General features: G+C 53.2%; 4 protein-coding genes across 4 annotated transcripts in view; 2 read left to right on the top strand and 2 right to left on the bottom strand.

Moving 5' to 3' along the window:
• Positions 1-12: 12 nt before the first annotated feature.
• BU25DRAFT_445050 (uncharacterized protein) lies at positions 13-1,823 on the bottom strand (the record flags this gene model as incomplete). The annotated part of the gene is made up of 2 exons (XM_033709421.1): positions 13-625; positions 715-1,823. The coding sequence occupies 2 exons, from the start codon at positions 1,821-1,823 to the stop codon at positions 46-48; spliced, it is 1,689 nt and encodes a 562-aa protein (XP_033567311.1). The 3' UTR covers positions 13-45.
• Positions 1,824-2,627: 804 nt separating this feature from the next.
• On the top strand, positions 2,628-2,990 carry BU25DRAFT_454235 (uncharacterized protein; the record flags this gene model as incomplete). The annotated part of the gene is made up of 1 exon (XM_033709853.1): positions 2,628-2,990. The coding sequence occupies one exon, from the start codon at positions 2,628-2,630 to the stop codon at positions 2,988-2,990; it is 363 nt and encodes a 120-aa protein (XP_033567310.1).
• A 2,030-nt stretch (positions 2,991-5,020) lies between these two features.
• Positions 5,021-13,221, bottom strand: BU25DRAFT_471359 (putative polyketide synthase; the record flags this gene model as incomplete). Its single annotated transcript, XM_033710817.1, has 6 exons — positions 5,021-5,860; positions 5,933-6,259; positions 6,336-11,392; positions 11,747-11,880; positions 11,931-11,980; positions 12,034-13,221. The coding sequence occupies 6 exons, from the start codon at positions 13,219-13,221 to the stop codon at positions 5,021-5,023; spliced, it is 7,596 nt and encodes a 2,531-aa protein (XP_033567309.1).
• Positions 13,222-17,194: 3,973 nt separating this feature from the next.
• Positions 17,195-23,221, top strand: part of BU25DRAFT_89120 (acetyl-CoA synthetase-like protein) — a 30,467-nt gene continuing 24,440 nt past the window's right edge. Inside the window, exons 1-2 of the mRNA XM_033712219.1 lie at positions 17,195-18,106; positions 18,156-23,221. The exon at positions 18,156-23,221 is cut by the window's right edge and continues 24,440 nt beyond it. Coding sequence (XP_033567308.1) covers positions 17,255-18,106; positions 18,156-23,221 — 5,918 coding nt within the window. The 5' untranslated portion in view covers positions 17,195-17,254. The remainder of the gene's footprint in view (positions 18,107-18,155) is intronic.

Here is a 23,221-nt window from a genome sequence, read left to right as displayed (position 1 = left end):
TACCCTAATAATCCTTTTCTTGCTGCTCTCTACCTGTCTCTCTTCCTATCTTACACCATCTTCTTTCTCCCTCTTACTTTTCTTCGTTTCTCCCCGCCGGCAGCTGTGACTCCCCCCACGGTCCCACACGCCCCATCGAAACGCATCCAGCTCTCTCCCCGTCAGCCTGGCGTGCGCAGTGCAATCCCTTGCCGTGTGTCTCTGCCACTCTCCTGCCTCTAGCTCGGCCCCGATCAACCAGTACACCGCGCACCCTTCCCGCACCTCGTCCAGCACCTCCTGCACCTGCTGCCACTCCGTGCTTGCCTCCCTCTGCTCGTCCTCCCACCCCCGAGCCCCCTCTCCGTACCGGTTGCACCTAGCCGTCTCCAGGTCGTTGCACTCCACCCGCTTGCCGTCCAAGTAGCCGCTCATCAGCCCTCGTCGACACCCGCTGCCGATGATGAACACGCCCATCGCCTGCATGTCCAAGTCGCCGCTCTTCTGCTTCATCGTCTGCTCCACCTCGCCCTTTTCCACCAGCACCACCGAGTCCACCCTCTCGCCGGCTCGTCCGCCTCGCCGGCTCTCCTGCGCGTAGTCGATCATGCTCCACGGCATCCCCACGTGCACTATGTACATGACCCTAAGTAGCACAAGATCCTTTTTATGTATTCTTTCCACTAGTTAGAGACGGAGGCTGGTGTGTAGAGCTTATCTGTGTCCTTATCTTACTCGCTGCTGCTGCTATCGTTGCTCGCGGCTTTGTTACTGCGTACTGCTCTTCTTGCTTGTTCAGCAGCTTCTCGTGCCCCTCTGTTGCGGCCAGAGCGGCGTGCCTGGACAACCAAGGACGTGTGGCTACAGTCTCTGATGTTGCGCCCACTCTGCTTACTCCGGTAGCAAGCGCTTTTACACAGCCTCCGTTTCTTGTATTCCTGCTCAAGCTTGAGCAGGTCTGCGCGCAAGGCATCAATCTTCCTTTGAGTCGGACTAATGCTTTCTTGCCTGTGTTTTCGCTTACTTCGTTGTTTGCCTTCTTTGACAGATGAAGTTTGCCGGATTGTATCATCGGCAGAGGACACTTCCACTTCGTCGATCACCTCCGGTGATAACATCCCAGCATCATCCGGATGGTAGCCAGGTGCGCTGAGAGCAGGTTTGGATGACGAGTTTCCTACGTCGGAGTCAACGTCTACAGTAATTGGATCTTCTTCAGTAACAGCGAGGAATCGGTGCCACACACGGCTGTTCTGGAAGTACCGCTCTACAAGCTCAGGTTGCAGCTTAGCCGGGTACGCACGGTCGAGAGCATATGCGCCAGCATGGGTTGATGGATTGTGACCTGTCTGGAAGGAGAGAAGTCGTAGGAAGCCATCGTAGTCTTTTGGAGCGTTGGGGTCGAAAGGCTGCACAAGGCTAGGAAGATGCTTTTTGCTGACAGCTACCGCCACCTGCCGATAGATCTTGAAGGAGAGCTGTATCGGGCACTCTGTAGTAGACTGCTGCAGGGTCTTTGAGCAAGATGCAGGACTAAAGCATGCCGACGGACTATCGTAAACAGTGAACAGATGTGGGTTGGTTGGAGCAGTCGCGTTGACGAGCTTCAGTTGACGGCTGAGAAAGTCGCTGAATGGCCTGATGTAGGCTAGGTAGAGAAACAAGCATCTCTCGATAGCCGAGCAAGGAACCCGAACAATGAAAAACGAATTGTTTGAGTTCTGACTAGCCTTGTTGTACGAAAAGACTAGCATGATTTGGCTTTGGCAAATGAAGACGTTGCGCTGCACAGCCGCTGTGTCTGCCCATCTCAAAACGCGAAGCTCTTCGCCTCTTGCGGGCATGCCACTAGTTGTATGCAAACCGCTAAACAACAGTTTGGCCAGACGATTACACTGCTTGAGGTACAGACCTGCTTGCTCTCGGCCTTTGCCCTTTAAAGCAAACTTACCACAGTCTTTGGAGAAGGCCAGTCAACTAAGGTTTCTGAAGCTAGATTGTAGCTGGTTTGCAGGATCTTGTAGGAACGAATTGTTGCGATTCGTGCCTTAAGCAAAGCTCGTAGACACTATTTGATTGGTTCTCAGGGATGAGCGGAGGTACAGGGAGTCCGTAGGGGTTTGACAGTCACCTAAGCAAGGCTTGGGTGGTCAGGGGTAGACTATCCGGGCGAGGCGGTAGTAGCCTTTGTAATAGTCGAGGTAATAGCCATCTAGCCGGAGGCCGTGACGACTGGGGGGCAATGAGTAGTACAGAGTATACTGTCTGGCTCGAGAGCAAGTGAGATTCCAATAACAAAGTTGATTGATGAGGTTGAACACGATGCCATAAGGGCAGCGTGTCTACTTGCTATATACATGAGCAGAGGATTGCTCAGATCGCTCGGTACTGAGTATACTGATTGTACCAAGTATACTGCTCGTACCGAGTATACTGATCGTACTGAGTATACTGACCGTGTCGATTGCGTAGTCCTGTTTGTTCAGTGTTGTTGCGGGTTGCCCTTTGATTGTAACAGTTGCTCCCATAAGCGCCGTGAGCTGTTCTTATCAACCTTCACCGACCTCACCGATGAGGACCCTACATGGAAGTTTGTCAAACTTCAACTACTCCAAGACGGCGGAGTATGCTGGCAATAAGTTTATATCATGCTTCTCCGTTGCCAGGAGCTACGTAAGCCAATTGTAGTGTTTCAACGCAAGTACAAGCAACAAGCCAAGACCAATAAGGAGTTTGCTAGTGGTGACGATGCAGGTCAACACGACGACCCTGTGCTTGACGCGTTATCGGACAACGATTGGCTCAAAGTTGATGAACTTATCAAGTTTCTCAAAGTGCCGTACGACCTTTGCAAAGCGTTGGAGGGTAACAACAGCGTGTCAGGCTTTGGCTCGTTGTGGCATACTATCGTCAATCTTCAAGCACTTTGGCAGCACTACGAGGCATGCATCAGTAAGTTTGACCACGACGACGTTAGCTACTTTGCAACAGCTGTCGAACTCGGCCTCTAGATGCTCAACACATACTGGGAAAAGTTGATACTTGACCCCAAGTACAGCTACTACACCGTTGCCACAGCTCTCCACCCCATGTTATGCCTTAATTGGTTCAAATCCACATGACGTGAGTTTGACAATTGGCACAAGAAAGCCGAATGTTCTCTCAACAAGATGTTTGAACAGTACGCTGCCGCCTCGGATAGCCACCAAGTGTCACAAAGATGTTACAAGTAGGCCCTTTAGGACTTGCGAAGGAGTCTAAATCAATTACTATGTACGGTATCTAAGCAGGTACAAGACGTTGTGTACATAACAGGAGCCAGGAAGCTTGAGTAGAGGATAAATACGTGGGGTGTCATCTGTGCTCAGAGCGATCGCTAATCGGGTTGGTATCGGAGGCGAGTCAGGCTGGAATCAGAGAGTCATTGGGACTCTGATGAATCGGTGCGTACACAGTACGGAATGTATCAGGGGTGTATTGGAGTCGATTCGGGTCAGTATCGGAGTCGAGTCAGGTCAGTATCGGAGTCGAGTCGGGCCGGAATCAGAGAGTCATCAAGACTCTAAGGAATCAGTGCGTACACAGTACGGAACGTATCAGGGGTGTATCGGAGTTGTGTCAGATCAGTATCGAAGGCGTGTAAGGACGCTGGGGATTTGGTGCGTATGGTCAGGGACAGTACGGAGCGGATCCGGATATTGTCAGGGGATCTGTGGATGGCCAATTACATCGACGATCTCAACAAGGACCTCAATCGATGTAACTGCATGAGCAGTGTCGGTCAGAGGCTGTAGTCAATGATTGAGTTACTATCTGTGTTGTCCGATGGTGTTTGTGCACAGGAGCTCTCGGCTCAGAGGTAAGTTGTGACGGTTTATGGAGTAAAGCGGTCATGTCTGCCACGTGTGCTGGTGCAGTGCTCTTGCCTGTTCCAATAGCACTTTCTGTCTGCACGACAGATACGTCATGTAAACAGACCCTGATGGCCCGGTGAGAGAGACAGAACACTAAACAACAACACAACACAATATACTGATTTTACTGCTTCGCGCGGTTACCCCTGACTTACTGCCCTGCGCGGTTACACCTTCACTTATTGCATTTACTGCAACATAAGTGCACTTGCCTTTGGGCAGTGCCTTCCTCAATAGAATATCATGTGACTTAGGCCATGTAGTTAACATTGACAACTTCCTCATCAAATCGTCTCGCGATCTCGGCCAACTTTGCTTCTGTAAAGTAGATGGCGCGTCGATGATCGAGCAGAAGCAATATCACATCTTTGCCAAATGACCTTGCAATTTGGGCTGCTCCCGCTTCTGTAATCAGCACCTGTCCCTTTCTTTGTAAAAGAACCATCATCAATTCCTTCCCACGGCTCATATTCGATGCTACTGCCTTGACCACTCTCTCTGTAACCGAGACAGAATGGTTCCTTTGCTCGAGCCGGAGTTTCATAACGTCTCTGTCGAATCGTCTTGCAAGTTCAGTACCTACTGCTTCTGTAGTTGGAATGTCGTTTTGTCTGCGCTTAAGAAGAAACATCCGTCGCGCTCTGCCGCACCAAGCACCCATTGACCCAGGAGATCAAGATCCCCAACAGGAAGCTTAGCTATACTAGCGAAAATATCAGCGCGCCTCCATTTGCCCTCACCTGCACAACCATCTATCGCAGGTACGTAGCAAGCTTGATGCGAAGTTGGGACCGCGACAGGTATTCTGTCGGCAGCTGGAATCACACAGCATATGTGACTTATAGATCTTTTACTTTGTGATCGAAGCGCTAGACAGCTATGAGAAACGGAATTTATGTGAATGATAATGTAAAGGAGACAATGAAGGAGTCATAGCCTTCGCGCACCCCGAAACGTCGAGAAAGAGCATTGTTTATCCTCTTAGCTAGGCACTTGGGCTTTGTGCGGAATAAAGAAAAATGGATCAAAGTGTTTATCGAAACCAGAGTTACATCTACGAAAAGAGGGTCAACGTACACAACATATCTATATACACAATACACATAGCGCCTGGTACAAATGAAATTCTAAACCAGTTTCGACACAGCTTCCTGGAGCTTAGCTGGGACCAATTTCGACTTACCCGCAATCAAGCGGATAAGCTCCTCAATACTCCTAGACTCGCGAATCAGGAGAAGAGAAACATCAGCGGCGAGCATCACTACGATCCAATTGCGCAGTTCGACCGCCACCAACGAATCAACGCCGTACGAGTCGAGCGTACGGTGAGGCAGGATGCGGTCCACTGGAGTGACTGTTAGTTTGCTCAACTCGCCCAGCAGTGCGTGTCTGACGGCTTCGACTGCTTCTTCTGCAGTCTTAGCATGTTTAATCTGGTCAAAGTGCTCTGCGCCGTTGCCACTACCGTCGGCTAAACCTCCACCTCCAAGATCAGAGTCTTGGACCAGATGTGCGATGCGCCGTTGGCCCAACCAGTCAGCCATGTTCACGCCAGTTTCAGGGATTAAGCCAACAGTGACTTGACACTCGGATCCGCTGCCAGTCAGCACATGATCGAGCGCTGCAAGAAGCTCGACAACCGAGATGGGTGAGAAGCCTTGGCGCTGCATAGTGGAGAATACAGTCGGAGCCTCACTGACAAAGCCAGCGTCGCCAACAACTCCAACATCAATCGCAAACCCGGACTGACCCTGGTTTCGTCGGTAGTGCATGAAGGCGTCCTGGAAAGTACAGGCAGCAGTATAATTGGCTTGAGCCGTGTGGCCGCTGATGCCGGCAATCGAAGATAAGACAACAAAGAAGTCCATGTCAGATGGCAGGATCTCGTGCAGGTTTCGCGTACCAGCAACCTTAGGGGCCAAGGCTCCCTCCCATTGCTGATGTGTCATCTGATCAAACAATGAGTCCTGTTTATCAAAACGCGTCAGTAAACTGGCAAGTGGCCTCTTTTGGGTCTGAATATAGGTGGCATCACGTACCTCGAGCGCCATTGCCGCATTAATGACACCTCGAATCGGGCCTACGCCGTCAATGGCCTGTAGGTCTCTTACAACAGCTCCCACGGCCTCTTCGGAAGCAATGTCACAACTCTTGGCAAGAACTCTTATGCCTAAACTGTGCATTTCCTTAATACAGGCCTTCGCAGCCGGTGATTTGTCTCCCGAGCGCGACAGCGTGACAATAGTCCGCGCGCCTCTCGTACCGAGCCATCGGATAAGACGAATGCCTAAGCCACCGAAACCACCGGCCAAGACGTAGGTGGCCTCGGGCAAAAGCTTTGGAAGAACGGGGCTTTCTGGAAGTGCCTGTAAATATCGTCACGTTAGTATGCATATCGTTGGATCGCACGCTTAAAAGCTAATGATGAAGCATTATACGCACCTGGACCATTTCGCCTGGATCCACCGTCAGGATCACTTTTCCCATGTGCTTGCCGGCCGAGATGAGGCGGAAGGCAGCCTCAATCTCGCCAAGCTTGTACGGCTGGAGAGTCACTTGATGCTTCAATTTCTCGCTAGCAATCAGTTCAACCACGTCGTTGAGCAAACGGTGCACAAATGGTTTGTCTTCGTTCAACATCTGCACCAAATCGACGCAGGCGAAAGTGATGTTGCGAAGCAGGAACTTCGTCGGCATCAGCGCGTTGTCCAGGAAATCCTTTTTGCCAATCTCGATGAAGCGACCAAAGGACGCAAGACAGTTCAGAGACTCTCGGAACAATTCACCAGCCAGTGAATTCAAAATGACATTGACGCCTTTGTTCTTGGTCGCGGCGCGAAGCGCAGGTCCGAACGTGGTAGATCGGCTGCTGAAGATGTGACTCTGAGGGACGCCAATACTCTCAAGATACGTGCGTTTCTCCTGCGATCCACAAGTGGCATAAACCACAGCGCCCAGATGTTGGGCCAGGATGACAGCAGCCTGACCGACTGCTCCGGCAGCGGCATGGATCAATATAGATTCTCCGGCTTTGAGCTTGGCCACATTGATGAGCGAGTGGTATGTGGTTGCCCACACAATGGGAAGAGAGGCGCCAAGCGCGAAAGAGACATTGTCCGGGATCCGAGCACAATAGTCTCCGCCAACAATAGGATAATTGTTGTACGACTGAGCAAAGTAGCTGCAAACTCGATCGCCAACTGCATAGCGCGATGTCATGTCGCTGCCAACCTCCACCACTGTGCCGGCACAATCGTTCATCATGGTTGCAGAGCCGCCGAGCTCGCCGGTGGCAATGAGAACGTCGCGGAAATTGATGCTGGCCGCGCGACACTCGATACGAATCTCATCCGGCGCCAGACTGTGCGCGTATTCTTGGTCGTCAACCCATCGGAAGGTTTCGAGCAGTCCAGCTACGCCGAGCTCAACCTTGAGCGGTCGTGAGCGGTTCAAGAATGGCGTCTGATGGGGCCTGGCTCTTGCCGTGGAGCGTACAATACTCTGTTCGAGTTTCTCGTTGTGAAACAGTCGATTGACGTACAGCTGTCCATTGCGTTCTGCGAACTCGTAATCGGCATCAGCAATGGTGCGGTCGAAGTCGAAAGTGTCAGAGGTCAGAAGCTGGGTAATCAAGTGACTCAATCGCTCATCATCGGCACCGAGACGAATGCTTGGATCTAGATCGAGTGTGATGTAACGAGCGCCGGGTTGCTCCAGCCTTAAGGACCGAGCAAAGCCTAAGGTTAGTGCTCCGTCAGGCACAGGCGTATTGCCGGTAGCGCCACGCGTGATCAAGAGCAGAGCTTTGCATGAGAGGGCGCATTTCTTGAACTCCTCGAACAGCGAAGCATTCATCCCGCCCGAGAGCGCTTCGCACGTCTCTGGATCAACCACCAGCACTGAATTAGCAATGTCTGGGATATTTTCAAGACGCCCGGTCGTGATCTGGCGCACGCCGAGTCCGGAGCTCTGGCTGATTTGTCCAGCGACATTGCCGAGACTACCGCCTGACGGTTTGGCAGGCACGCTGCTCGCAAAGTGAAGGGATATCTCGCTCAAATCCCGTTGAGATTCATCGTGAGTCTTAGCAAAAATGACGCTGATTGTTCCTCCTTCAGAATCGGCGTAATCGGACACGACGACTGGATCTGATTGGAAGCCCTGTTTCTCTAGTGTCTGTTTCCAGTCACCTTCCGAGAGAATAGCCGACGAAACTCGTCCTTCCTCGACACCAGACCACCACCCGGAAAGAGAGCCAAAGACAAGTTGGTAATAATGCTCTGGCTTGGTGATCTCCATAAGGATTAGCGTTCCGCCGGGACGAAGGAGCTGACGGATATGCTCCAGAGAAGAGGCGATATTGGGGGTAGCGTGTACGACATTACAGGCGATGACAACATCGTAGCTACCAGGTTCGAGCCCTTGGAGATCGGGAGGATTTGCAAGATCAAATGCCTCATAATTGACGATGTGGCCATACTGAGCCAAACGCTCGCGAGCGGCTGGGAAGAAGGCTGTCGACAGATCCGTAAAGTCGTACTGTGCCACTAACGGCTGACCTTGATGAGACAGTGCTTGCAGCAAAGGCAGTGTGGCTGAAGCTGTACCGCCACCAACCTCGAGAATTCGCAGCGAAGGGTTGTAGAGGCCAAGAACCTTGCAGTACGCGTTGATCTGATGATAGCAACGAGCGTTTCGTTCCTCGGAATACATCCTGCCCAACAAATCATTCGGAGTGAGGAGGGAGATGGAATCCGCAGTGCCGGTTAGAAGGTCGACAAGATTCTCGCCAACAAGTTTCACCGCTTGGAAAGCAACGCTGGGATCCGCCGTTGTTGCCTCTCTGGCCTCCGCTACTGACTCGGGAGATTCGGACTCCTCGGCCACCAAAGTCTGCATCCACTTGTACCATGACTGCTGATAGCCGGGAGCAATCTCGTCCGCTCGGATGCGTTCAAGGGCCCGCTCCACGTGAGCGCGCACATCGGCGTTAAGCGCAATGTTACGCTGACGAGAAGAACCAGCAGGGAGCGAGTTGGTGCAATGAGCAATGATTTGCGCTCGTGTCATACTGGGATAATGACCCACCCACTCTGGACTGTGTGCCAATTGCCGGGACCTGGCAACCTCGATGTTTCCGGGTAGCTGGGCGATCCTCATTCCATGAGCACTTATCACAGGTCTTTCATTCAGCTCCACCTGAGCGCTCCAGCTAGACCCTTCGTCTTGGGCCAGAGCATAGGTGCACAATTCGGTTCCCTCTGAGACTTCGAAAGCAGTCGAGATGTTGAGTTGTTCAAGGAAAACAGGCACGACTGGCGCCTTAATCTCCCGCTCTACCAGGAGACTAGCGCATATGCCGTGAAAGAGTGTAGAGTCGAGCATTCCAGGATGCAAGATGTACGTCGACGCTCCGAAGGGGTGCGCCGCGGTCTGCAAACTTGGCATCTTGTTCGTACTCACACATGAGTCAGTCCGTCCTTGCAGATCTACGACGTTATCAAATGGCGCGTACCACTCCATCCCAACCTGGCGTGCGGAGGAGTAGAATCGATTCGGCGTAATGTGATGCGGGATAGAGGCGATACTGCGCTCCTTGACTTCGATCGCGTCATGTAGACGATCTGCGAGCATTGTATCGTCTGTGATGGCACGAATGCTACCTCGACAAAGCTCACTCCATTCTTTTCCCGCTGATGTTGAGAAGACTCGGAACTCTTTTGAATCCTGCCACGAACTCTTTGCACTCTGGGTCTCGGGTCGCAGCGACAGGCAGATCTCGGTGTCTGTATCGCCCTCCCTGAGCACCAGCGCTTTGGCAAAGCTACAATTACTGAGCGAATAGCCGACAACGGGTTTCGATTGATTTTCATTCCTGGGTGTCGTGAAGCGGCGCATGGCCTCAATAGCCATGGCCAAGTATCCGGCTGCTGGGAAAATGACTTGACCTTGCACGATATGGTGTTGCAACCAAGGCAGCTCCTTGAGTCGCAAAAATCGTCGCCATTTGGGCTCCGTATGATTCACGTCTGAAGAAAGGTTGCCCAGTAGCTCATGCGGCAAAAATTGGCGATGAGTGAACTCGCGTGAAATGCGCCCTTCGTGCCAATGACGCTGCTCATGATTGAAAGCATACGGCGGAACATCATTCAAAATGAATGGTAAACGTTTCATGAAGCCGGCATTGGCCCGATGAAAGTCGATGGGCGCACCCAGGGCGAAAAGATCACCCAGAGCGCGGAGCATATTCTCGGACGCATTGGCCTTCCTCTTAAGACAAGACACATATTGAATACGAGTCGAAGATCCTAGACCTTTCAAAGTTTCTTTAACTGCGCCCTGCATCTGCGCGTGAGGGCCCACTTCCAGAAGGATACCGATCTCAGGAGCATGTTGAAGTTCGGCATGGTCATCGCCGAGTAGCATCCCTTTTAGAGCTCCGGCAAAGAGGACGGGGGATATGAGATTGCGAGCCCAGTAATCCCCGTCCAGCAAAGACCCAGGCGGCAGCTTCTTGCCTTTCAACGAAGACATCATGTGCCCGGTCAGTGGACGTGGCTGAATATGAGCAATAGCAAGTCGGTACTCCTCTTCGATTGCCTGCATCATTTGAGAGTGATATGCAGCTCCCTGCGTCTTCAGCTTGCGATGGAAAACATCAGCATCCTGCAGCAGGCGAGCAATGACTGCAATACCATCGTTTCCGCCAGAGAGAGTCACACTCGTTGGACTGTTGTAGCAGGCAATCTTGACCTCGGCCGTGTCGATCTGCTCAATGTAAGTCTGTGCGACTTCAGCTGACGCCCCCACGGCAATCATGCCTCCGGAAACGCCAGTGGAGATCAACTTGGATGTCAAGCGGCCGCGATGGTATGCCACAGCCAATGCGTCTTCGAACGAGAGGGCACCTACGGCGTAGGCCGCAGCAATTTCTCCACTGGAGTGGCCCACAACAGAGGTTGGATGCAGTTTGATAGCGGATAGCGTGTCGACCAATGCCAACTGTATGGCGGTCGAAAGTGTCTGTCCATACTCTGGCTCATCTACACGCGAGTCCTGAGCTTTTTCATGACTCAGTTCGGTCAAGAGGTCCCACTGACATCCAAGCGTCTGAAGATGGGTATTAGCCCGGTCTAGAGATTGGCGGAATGCTGGCCAATCATGAATCATCTCTCGGCCCATGTTGTAATACTGGGCTCCCTGTCCTCCGAACACGTAACTGACTAGGGCGCCTCTCTTGAACGGTGGTCTGACCGCGATAGGCGTTTGCTGCAATACTTCGAGTTGTTCCAGCAAATCATCTTCGTCATAAGCGACAACGGAAGCGCTATAGTCGTGAACAGTACGCTTGTTGACTGTCACAGCCAAGCGATCTAGAAATTCATTGGTGTCGTCCAACGAACCAGCCAGAACTGTTTTCAAATACTGCACTAGACGCTCCGCGTTCTTGTGGCAGCTCTTCTCCTCAGCACCACTTAGAATAAAAACACGAGGCCGCTCTGCGAGGATGTGGGAGGCATTGGTGATACTTCTGGTACCTTCGACTTCATTGATGCTGGAAGTACCGTGGACACCACTGACGCCGGAAGTTTCGTTGATGCTTGAGGTACCATCAACGCCAACAATACCATCAACGCCATTGACGTCGTTGACGCCATGAACGTCTTTAAGGCTGGAGGTGTCGTTGAGATTAGAAGGCTCTTTGGCACCGTTGATACTGGAAGTGCCGTTCAGTTTAGAGATGCCGTTGACGCCATTGATACCGTTGACACCGTTAACATCGTTGACACCGTTGACATGACTGACGCTCTTGACAACATTGATGCCGTTGGAACCATGGGCACCATTGACACCATCAATACCATCGACACCGTTAACACTATTGACGCCATTAGGGATTCTGGTGTCGTTGAAGCTGTCGTCGAGCTGATCGTGCTCGTCCGCACGATCGACAATGACATGAGCATTGGTGCCGCCATATCCAAAGCTATCATAATCAATACTAGCCAAGGTTTTCTAGAGTACAATTTGGCTCACCTATTAACAGAGATGCGGCGAAGAGGTCTCTTCTCGAACTTGGTAGGTATCTGGAATGAGTCAGCTAAATCGCCCGCCATCTGCTTGTATCTGCCACCCTTACCTCCAAATTCCATCTGTCCAACGGGATCTTAGAATTGGGCTTTTCATAATTGACCTGAGGGGCCACGGCCTGGTTCTCGAGCATCAAGACGGACTTGATGAGCCCTGCAATACCAGCCGCGCTCTCCGTATGGCCGATATTTCCCTTGACAGATCCCATGACCAATGGCCCTTGACTTGAGTCTCGGGGACGGGCAAGTACGTTGGCAATAGCCTGAGCCTCGATCGGATCGCCGACTGCCGTGCCTGTTCCGTGGGCCTCTACATAGTCCGTTTCAGTTGGAACAAGCCCGACCTCGGCATATGCCCGGCGGATCAATTCTTCCTGCGCCTCTCCACTTGGCACACTGATGCCCTGTGGTGTTCGACCGTCCTGATTCAGTGCTGAATTGCGGATCACAGCTCGGATTCGGTCGCCATCTTTGATGGCCAACGAGAGTGGTTTGAGGACAACGCAACCGCAGCCCTCACCTCTACCATAGCCATTAGCACGCTCGTCAAATGAGAATGAGCGACCGTCGGGCGAGAACATCTTCAGCTTACTCTGGTAAGTAAAGCGCTGGGGATCCAGTAAGATATTGACGCCGCCGACTAGGCTCATTGTGCTTTCGCCACTTCGTAAGCTCTGAACAGCGTTGTGTAATGCGACAAGACTGGCAGAGCAGCCTGTGTCGACGGTAAAACTTGGACCCCGGAGGTTAAAAAAATAAGAGACTCGGTTGGAGGTGATGGCAGCACCAATACCGATAGTTTGGTAGAGTTCCTGATATTCAGGGTCTCGCGCAAGAATTTCGCTATAGTCGGAACTCCACTGACCAACATAAACGCCAGTAGGGGAATCCCAGAGTTGAGGCAGCGTTAAGCCAGCATTCTCGAATGCTTCGTAGGCAAGCTCTAACGTGAGACGTTGTTGAGGATCCATGGCTCGGGCTTCAGTAGGTTTGATTTCAAAGAAGCTGCAATCAAACGCAGCCACGTCGGTGTCCAGGAAATGTCCTCCCGCGGTGTTGGTTGTGCTAGGATGAGGATCTCCTCTGTGATGGAATGCCTTCATATTGAACCGATCTGCAGGCACCTCACTCCATGCCGATTTTCCGCTTGACAGGAGGTCCCACAGGCGTGATGGCTCGGAAGCACCGCCTGGGAAGCGACAACTCATGCCGATGATAGCAATAGGCTCTGATGTCATGTTGGAAGCCATGTTGTTGAGGACGTTGTGGCACGCAGTGATTAGAGTTTAGTAGGGATGTTGCGGCACAGTACACAACATGTATCCGGCGTCCTGGTCCGAGATGAAGCCCTTTTTCAGAGACTCGACACAGTCGGCATCCTTAGGTTCTCCGACATTAATCCACCTTACACAGCCGTGTTACCAAATAACAGTATAGGGTAGAAAGAATAGAATAATCCTCATAGTAAAGTTATTCATATTACAAAATCAACCATTGGGTCTAGTACGGCCCACGAATTATGCAAACCGCCCCCAACGTGGGAGTTCTAACCTTAGTCAGCCTAGTATGTACCCCATGTAACAAGTGCGAATAACGGTTCACAGGGCTCGCCTGCAGCTTCAGATTATCCGTTGCTTGCTACACGAGAGTTAGTGGGATGTCGCCGACACGCAGTCAAGAGGAAGACGTAGTGAATTTTCTAGGTAGCAAAATTTGACGGTTCGTGTACATTCGCCCCCTTCGTAGACGCATAGGACATTAGTAAGCCAGTCCATCGTACAAACAGTGAGTAATTCCATGAAATCGTTTCCGTAAGATCGTGTAATACCGTCAAGTGTTTAGATTTGAATAGACCTTCCATTCGGAATGCTACCATACTGGTGGTGCAAGCTCCCTTGCGTATTCTGCCTGCGATCCCTGGCGATAGCCCGGCGTGCATAGAAAATCCTATTCCCCACATGTTCTCCAAGGATTTGCCATGCCATTTCTGTTTTAGAAGCACGTTCATATTCACATTCGGGTACCTTTGCGTTCTAAGCGAGAGTTTGGCCAAAAGGGGGAGATGTCTTGACGATCCCTGCGCCTCCAACAGGCCGCCAGTCGACCTTGACTTCACAATGACCACTGCAGCAGCATGCTCTTCTAGATCCGCAGATGACTAGGTTTGCTTCTGTCACGGCTCCCCACTAGTCTAGTCTTAGCCCTTCCCCATTACTGCTCTTTGCTCGCCTTCACATTCCTGAGGCATGTAATAACACCCAACCTCTTTATCCTTGCGCCAGTCAGCGCTTATATGCTTTCTGTCGCCCGACATATTTTTGTATTCTTGTTACGCTACCAGAAGCGTCTAGATCATATGCGACTGATACTCCGAGCATGCAGGCGAAGTTGCCCACCAAACACAATGATTAGAGCCGGTAACCGTAGAAATCTTTAGTAGTCAAGTACACGCATCCAGATGAAAATTATTTATGTCGCAAGCCCAAGGGTCTCCGAAGCTGACAAGCTTGGAAGACACGACCTCGTTTCTCAGCATGATAATCAGTACTTTACCGGCTCCACAGGGTATAGCCACATTGATTGACACCCCTGCAAGTGTAGAAGCCTATCGAGTGTGACTGCTCAGAGGTCCTTTGTGGCTTTGCTTCCAAAATACGGGCCGTGGGGGATGATTTTGGAGGCTCTTGGCGTGGTGATTTGGCTCCTTTCTTGCGTGACTGCCCGCTGTTCACGAGTGCAACCCGTAATCACTAGCGCAAGTGCCAGTTCATGTGGCCTGTTCCCTGTAGCGCACTAGTGAGATTTCGGTTATTGACAGGTCGTTAACGAAAATGCAGGTACCGGGCGCTTTGACAAGGGTATGGCAGGTGGGGCTCTTACGCTCATTAACTCCACTTCAGCCCTACTGTTACCTTAATGATGCCGGGATCATTCTCAGTAACTCTCAGGCACATATGGTGCTTTTCGAGGATTATGCAGGTAACCGGGTGGTTTGTCCACAACATGCAGCTCGTGCAGGGCTATTGAACATTGGCAATCGATGATAGGTAGTCAGCCCTGAGTTAGGTCGCTCTCTTAGTTTGACCCAGATGAGAGACCGCCGTTAGGAGATCCCAAACTCACTTTTTTTTTCGAAGCATCTCTTCTACCGCTATTTCTTGCTATATTGCGAGACTACAACGGTCAACAGGATATTCTCGCGCTCACCGGATTCGACGATAATATCATCAACTCGAATAGACATCAGAAATGGCCTATCTCGACAGTGTCGAAGCACGACCCGAGCCATCGAAGAAGCTCATGTTTGGCAAGATTATAGCTGGCCTGCTTGACATCAATGCCGACGAACTAGAATGGGACAAATCCTTTATATTGCTAGGAGGTGATTCCATTTTAGCAATCGACTTCATTGTCAAATGTCGTGACGCAGGCATTCATGTGGACATGAAAGAGCTCTTGACGGCCGAGAGCTTGACCGCACTCGCCGAAACGATCGATCGAAGCAACGCTGGAGCTGCGAATGAAGTCGAAGCAAATGGAATTAATGGACATGCAAAAGGAGTCAACGGGCATGCAAACGGAGTCAATGGACATGCAAACGGAGCCAATGGGCATGCGAACGGAGTCAATGGACATGCAAACCCAGTCAATGGACATGCAAACCCAGTCAATGGACGCACAAATGGAACCAACGGACACGCAGAAGCTACAAGTCAAGACGGTGCCAATGACTCGACTGCAAGGACGGCTGCGGTTGGTCGTCGATTGCGCTTCGCTTCCATGGAAATTCCTCAGGACAAGGAGACAACTGTCATTCTGACCGCGCTAGGGCACATCGTCGCCCGATACTCAGCCTTGCGTTCAACCTGGTCCGTTTCGCCGAGAGGCCACTGGACGCTCAAAGCGATGCCTGAATCAGCCACGAAGGAGAGCCGACCATTTTATTTTGCAGAGTACTCAGAGGCAGGGCCATGGGCTGAGATATTTGCATCATTGAGCGAAGCTTTGCTTACTGCTGGGGCGCCATCGTTCGGATGTTTGGTCATGCCCAACGATACGCCGGAGTCTAGTCAGACCATCATACTTGCTGCGGATGCTAATCTCGTCGATGGCCTGTCTATGCACCTTGTCTTGCGTGAGTTGGACGCGTCGATCGAAGGGCGCTACCCCTCACCTAGCTTTGATTTCCAGTTTAGCGATTGGGCGGCTCAGCACCTTACGAGTCCTCAAAGCTCGGTGAAGAGTCGAAGGGACGGAACCAATATGACCAGTTCGGAGTCGACTACCGATACCAGTGCACTCGAAATGAATGGTCATGCTAAGAGGGTGGTCACTTTCCGACTGTCTCATTCGACAACTCAAAAACTTTTCGCGTCGCAAACGCATGCTTCGTTGAAGACGAGCCCTGTCGACATTGTGAACGCCGCTCTCTCGAACACCCTCCGGGCACACTCTCCGAGCACGGAGGACGTTCTAATCATCAAAACTGCTTACAGTACTCGCGAAGAGCATAATATACCCTTGGGCTCCATAGGCTGTTACGAAGCTGAAATGGAGTTGGAAGCGGTAGCACAAGAATTGCGAGAGAGTCTGACGCATGTAGTTCGTCGAGTACGTGATGCTCGTGCCGGCTTCTCGGATCGAACACGCGAGGAGCGACGCGACGAGTCGGCCATGGTATTCTACGTCGACTGCACGCGTCTGCAAAACATTGAACACGACTCATCACCTCGTGCTTGGTGGGTGTCGAATCCCGTTCTTGGCCACGGTCCGCATGTTTCTGTTGAGATGATGGCAGACCAAGCACAGGTTTCATTACACCTCGACGGCACGACCATGGACCATGAGCGGACTGCCGCCGACTTTCAGCGCTGTCTCGGAGAGATGGTGGAGGAGCTGGTCAGAGCTCCGCAAATGGCGACTCTCCACGATTTTCCTCTTATTCATTGGCAATACCACGAGTTGGATGACCTGGTGACGGAGCTGCAGACGCACGGCATGGCGCTCGACGACATTGAATCCATCGCGCCCTGTTCCGCAGTGCAGGAAAGCTTTTTTGTCAGCCAAGCGATCAATCCTGTTTCCTATGTTAGCAATGTCTCGATTAGACTGCTGTCCACGTCTGTCAACGATGGTCGCCGACCCGCAACAGAGAGGATTGTCGATGCTTGGAAAGACACTGTCAAGCGTCACCCCATGCTCAGGACAGCATTTGTAGAAAGCCACGACCGACCTGGCAAGTCTGACCAACTCGTGCTCAAGCCTTTGGCCATGTCGCCGCGTGTCGTGGTGTGCCGTTCGCCCAGCGATGCTAGCGCCATCCCCGCATTCACAACGGGCAAGTTTCAGAGTCCGCAGCGTCTCTGTGTGTATGAGATCAGCGGCGAGGAGCTTCGACTTGATCTGGAAATCTCGCACGCCCTCGTCGATGGACACTCGGCGAAGATCCTGCTGCACGACTTTCGTGCTGGCTATCTGCGAGCAGCGCACTTTTCAGAGCAACCGCCGCTTCCGTACACGATTTTTGCATCTCGCCAGCAGGCCGCCGCCTCGAGCACCGAGCAGGTGTCGGCGGGTGCTGCCTACTGGACGTCGTACCTGAACCGCGCGGGCGAATCACATTTGCCTCTCGTCACCAGCAATCCTCGCCTGCACTGTCTGGAGACGGCGCGTTGCTCCGTGCCACTACCAAGCGGGGATCTCCGCGCTGTCTGTGGTCGATTCGCCATTACTCCGGCGAACCTGTTCCACATCGCGTGGGCGCTTGCCATTCGCCGCATCGCGCTTTCAGACGCTGTCACTTTTTCCTACATAGTCTCTGGCCGCAACAGCTATGGCGAGGGCGCTGAGGCGACTGTGGGGCCTTTGCTCAATACCCTGCCATGTGCCTTGACATTGACCGCAGAGACGAGCGTGGCCGATGCGCTTTCTTTGGCCAAACTGGACTGGCAACAAGGCTTACCGTATCAGAACATAGCTATTGCTGACCTGCCTGTGGCTAAGACTCGATCGTTGAAGCGGCTCGGAAACACGCTGCTCTCGATCGAGAGAGAAGCGACAAACAGCCATGCATTCATACCAGGAACCTCCATGACCATTGACGCGAGAACAAGCGCGACAGACGTAAGACGCTGTTCCTTGCTGTTCGGCTTCTGTACTGACAAGACTGCAGTTTGATCTATCAGCCAATGTGAGATTCAGCGAAGAACGCATCGACTTGAGTCTCGAGTACTGGGCTTCCAGAGTCGCCTGGCCGGTTGCAAAGGCACAGATGACGGCCTTTGAAGATGCAGTGACATTTCTATTGCAAAAACCGGGATTGCACCTCGGCGACTTTGCCAGCCATGGTCTCCAAGACCGAAATGCATTTTCCAGGTGGAACTCGACCATGCCACCACACGTCGAGCGCTGCGTCCACGACCTGGTGCTTGACAAGATGGCATCCCAGCGGACGGCGCTAGCCATCAGCGCGTGGGACGGTGAGATGACGTACGGCGAGCTGGACGATGCCAGCCGCCGTCTAGCCCACCACCTGGTCGAGCGCGGAGTCGGCCCAGAAATCAAGGTCGGCCTGTGCATGGACAAGTCGAAGTGGGGGGTGGTGGCCATGCTGGCCATCCTCCGCGCCGGCGGAGCTGTAGTCCCTCTTGGCGTGGAGCATCCGCTGGCTCGCATTGAGGGCATCGTCAAAGACACAGCCGCACCACTTGTACTGGTCGATCGCGGCCAAGTCCAACGACTGGCGGCGCTGACAGACAGTACGCAGCTGCTAGCCGTCGATTCTTTCTTTGATGCCCTATCAACAACAGAGACAACACCGACGAATGCCAAGCCCAGCACATTCGTGCGGCCTGAGAACGTGGCGTGGGTCATCTACACCTCTGGTAGCACTGGTACGCCCAAGGGTGTCGTACTCGAGCATGGCGCCCTCGCCACAAGCATCCTTGCCCACGGACCTGTGATTGGTATGCAGCCGAACGACCGCGTCTCCCAGTTCGCAGCGTATACCTTCGATGTCTCTATCGCAGAGATCATGACAACACTCTCATTCGGCGCATCTATCTGTGTTCCTTCAGAGGATGATCGTGTAAACCGACTGGCAGCGTTTCTGTCAGAGGCCAAGGCCACTATAGCGACACTAACATCAACTGTAGCAGCGCTGGTCCGTCCGGAAGATGCGACGACAGTACGGACGTTGATTCTAACAGGCGAGGCCGTACAAGCGAAGGTCGTTGATCAGTGGATAGGGTACGCGACCGTCATCAACGCTTACGGACCCTCAGAATCGTCCATCTGGACGACAGGTAAGGAAATACAGGATAATTCAGATTCTACTAACATAGGAGAGCCGCTTGCTGGTGGGGTTTGGGTGGTTAATCCTGATAACGTAGGCCAATTAGTTCCTCTGGGCGCCCCAGGCGAGCTGCTCATCGAAGGACCACTACTTTCACGCGGTTACTTGAACGACCCCGTCAAGACTGCCGCCGCCTTTGTGACAGACCCCGCCTTTGTGCAGGAGCTGGGGCTCAGCGCGGGCCGACGCATGTACCGTACCGGAGACATGGTACAGCAAAACGCGGACGGCACGCTAACCTACCTCGGCCGTCGAGATACACAGGTCAAGATCCGCGGCCAGCGCGTGGAGATTGGTGAGATCGAGAGTCAGATTGTCCGCCTGCTGCCAGACGCACGGGAGGTCGTCGTTGACGTCGTGCGTCCGGCAGGCGAGGCGCAGGACGGCCCGCTGATACTAGTGGCTGTTATCGAGTATGCTGCGGACGGGCCCACCCTTAGCAGCAACAGCAGCAAAACCGGAGAGCTAGAGCCCTACGAGCCTTCGCAGATCACCTCTGCCACTCGTACAGCGTTAGAGAAGCTGGATGCCCAGCTCGAGCAGGTACTTCCGTCGTACATGGTCCCCACGACCTTTCTCCTGGTTCCCAGGCTTCCAGTCAACGCGTCCGGAAAGCTGGATCGCCGTGCAGTCCGAGATCAATTGAGTGCGATGCCCCATGACGTGCTGAGCAGCTCTGGCTCGCCAGACGGCAGGCAAGCACCGACTACTGCCATGGAACTCAAGCTACAGAGTCTGTGGGCCGCAGCACTAACGCTTGCACCAGATGCAGTGGGGACTAACGACTCCTTCCTCCGACTCGGTGGAGATTCAGTTGCTGCAATGAAGCTGACGGCAGCTGCTCGAGCGCAACGAATCCCCTTGTCAGTAGCCGACATCTTCCGGTGGCCCCGTCTTACAGATGTGGCGAAGGCGATGGAAGAGAAATGCCAGCACGAGAATGGTCCCGCGAACGACGTGGACGAGGATCCGGCGCCGCTGAGTTTGTGGCCGGAGGTTACCCAGACCGACGACGTCGAGCGCGCACGAATGTTAGCCGACGTCGCCGCGCAGTGTGGCGTCTCTGTAGATCAGATTGAGGATGTCTACCCATGCAGTCCGTTACAGGCTGGACTGATGGCTATCACCGCTCAGAGTTCTGAGGCCTACGTCGTCCGTCGTGCTTTCCGGCTGGACGCCAGCCTCTCCACTCAGCAGCTGAAGGACGCTTGGACGCGGCTGGTCGAGATTTTGCCTATCTTGCGGACGCGCATTGTTCCTTCCGTACAGTCTGATGCGCTACAGGTCGTGGTGCGGGAACAGCCGATATGGCACGAGCCGACGTCGCTGGAGGACTACCTCGCTGCCGATCGAGCAGCTCCTATAGCTTACGGTGGCTCGCTGAGTCGAACCGCAATCGTGGAGAACGGAGCTACTCGGCACTTTGTATGGACCACACATCACAGCGTCTATGACGGCTGGAGCTTAGCCGAAATGTCGCAACTGCTCGTGCGGCTTCTAAGGGGAGAAGCGCCTTCTGCCCCAGTTCCGGTCTCGCGCTTTATTGCTTATTTGGCGCAACAGGACAAGAAGCAGACGGCATCCTTCTGGCAGAAGCACCTTGAAGGCGCCAACTGGACTCGCTATCCAGCCCTGCCGTCACCGCAGCATCAGATCAACCCGCATGATGTTCTTCGGCGCGAGCTTCACATTACGCCTACCGCCGGTGCCGTGACAACGTCTACATTGCTGCGAGCAGCCTGGGCACTCTTGGTAGCTACCAATACCGGCTCCGACGAAGCAGTCATTAGCGTCGTGCTTTCTGGCCGTATGGCCGCCATCAATGGCATTACCGACCTTGCGGCCCCGACAGTTACCTCTGTGCCCTTCCGCGTTTCTGCCTTGCCGGATCAGTCTGTCCGGGAATTCCTTGCAGCCATACACGCACGAGCGACAGAGATGATCCCGTACGAGCACACCGGCCTCCAAAACATTCGGCGTATGGTTGCTAGTCTTGGGCCAGAATTCGACCCGGGTCATAGCTTTATAGTTCAGCCAGCCGAAAAGAGCGAGACGGCCGTACCCATCGCAAGCATGCAGATCGAGCATGGTGCAACCTCTACAGATGCCTTTGCCGCATACCCACTGACAGTCGAATGCACACTGGGCCAAGAGACGAATGACGTCGGGGTTGAACTACGCTATGATGCCGCGGTAGTTCCAGTGGACGATGCGCAACGCCTGCTTGCCCAGTTCTCTCATATTGTGCAGCAGCTTGCGCACAACGCAGAAGCGTCGCAGCCGCTCGGAAAGCTTAGGTTACTCTCAACGGAAGATAAGGAGCAGTTGTTCAGATGGAATTCGGCCGTACCACCACGCGTGGAGCGCTGCATCCATGACCTGGTGCATGACCAGATGGCATCCCAGCCGACAGCACTGGCCATCAGCGCATGGGACGGCGAGATGACGTACGGCGAGCTGGACGACGCCAGCCGTCGACTGGCCTACTACCTTGCCAAGGGTGGTGTAGGACCAGAAGTGATGGTTGGCCTGTGTATGGAAAAGTCCAAGTGGGCGGTTGTAGCCATGCTAGCCATCCTCCGCGCCGGCGGAGCTGTAGTCCCTCTTGGAGTCCAACATCCACTGGCTCGCATCAATCGCATTGTTAAAGACACCGCCATGGACGTGCTCCTGGTTGATTCATCACAGAAAGCTCGACTAGGCTCTGCAGTGTCTGTGGTAACCATTACTGTTGACGCTACCCTACACGAATCGCTTTCAGCGACAGCAGACACAGGTGCCACGGTCACGGCTGATAATACCGCCTGGGTACTTTATACTTCAGGAAGTACTGGCGAGCCAAAAGGCGTTGTCCTCGAACACGGTGCGCTCGCCACCTGCGTAGTCGCTAAGGCTCGATTTCTGTCCTTTTCAGCGGAAACTAGGACCCTCCAGTTTGCCGCGTTTACATTTGACGTTAGCATCACAGACATTTTCTGCACTATGGCCAGTGGTGGCTGCGTGTGTCTAATGTCCGAAGAGGAGCGTATGAATAACTTGGCCGGATGTTTCCAGAGAGCGAACGCCAATTACGCTCACTTAACGCCAACAACCCTCAAATTGCTTACACCTGATCAAATTCCAACTTTGACAGACCTTTCTGTCGGTGGCGAGGCAATGGACTCACAGATCATTAACGAGTGGAGTGGTAGAGTCCACCTCACAAACTCATACGGTCCTTCCGAATGTACTGTCACATGTGCGGCCGCGAAAGATATGAAGGGTGCTCAGAACATTGGAAAGCCATGGGCGGGAGTCTTTTGGGTGGTCTCCCCTGGGAACTACCACAGTCTCTGCCCTATCGGCGCGCCCGGCGAGCTGCTTGTTGAAGGCCCCCAAGTTGCGCGCGAGTACCTGAATGACCCTAAAAAGACAGCTCGCGCTTTTGTCACCGACCCTGCATTCGTGCAAGAGCTAGGTCTCAGCCCGGGTCGGCGCATGTACCGTACCGGAGATATAGTCCAGCAGAACAAAGACGGCTCACTGAACTTTCTGGGCCGTCGCGATACACAGCTTAAAATCCGTGGCCAGAGGGTGGAGATCGGAGAGATTGAGAGTCAGATTGTCCGCCTACTGCCAGACGCGCGCGAGGTCGTTGTTGATGTGGTGCGTCCAGCAGGCGAGGCGCGCGATGGCTTGCTGATACTGGTGGCTGTCATTGAGTATGCTGCGGATGGGCCGATCCCCAGCAGAAATAATAACAGCAGCCGTGGAGTGCTGCAGCCTTATGAGCCTTCACAGATCACCGACGCGCTGCGAAAAGCCTTAGAAATGTTGGACATGGAGCTTGGGCAGGTACTCCCGTCTTACATGGTTCCCACAGCATTTCTACTGGTCTCCAGGCT

The sequence above is a fragment of the Macroventuria anomochaeta genome, assembly GCF_010093625.1.
Source record: "Macroventuria anomochaeta strain CBS 525.71 unplaced genomic scaffold BU25scaffold_2, whole genome shotgun sequence".
In the NCBI taxonomy this organism is placed as follows: domain Eukaryota; kingdom Fungi; phylum Ascomycota; class Dothideomycetes; order Pleosporales; family Didymellaceae; genus Macroventuria; species Macroventuria anomochaeta.
The sequence above is the reverse complement of the archived record's forward strand: the minus strand, read 5'-3'. Positions and strand labels throughout refer to the sequence as shown.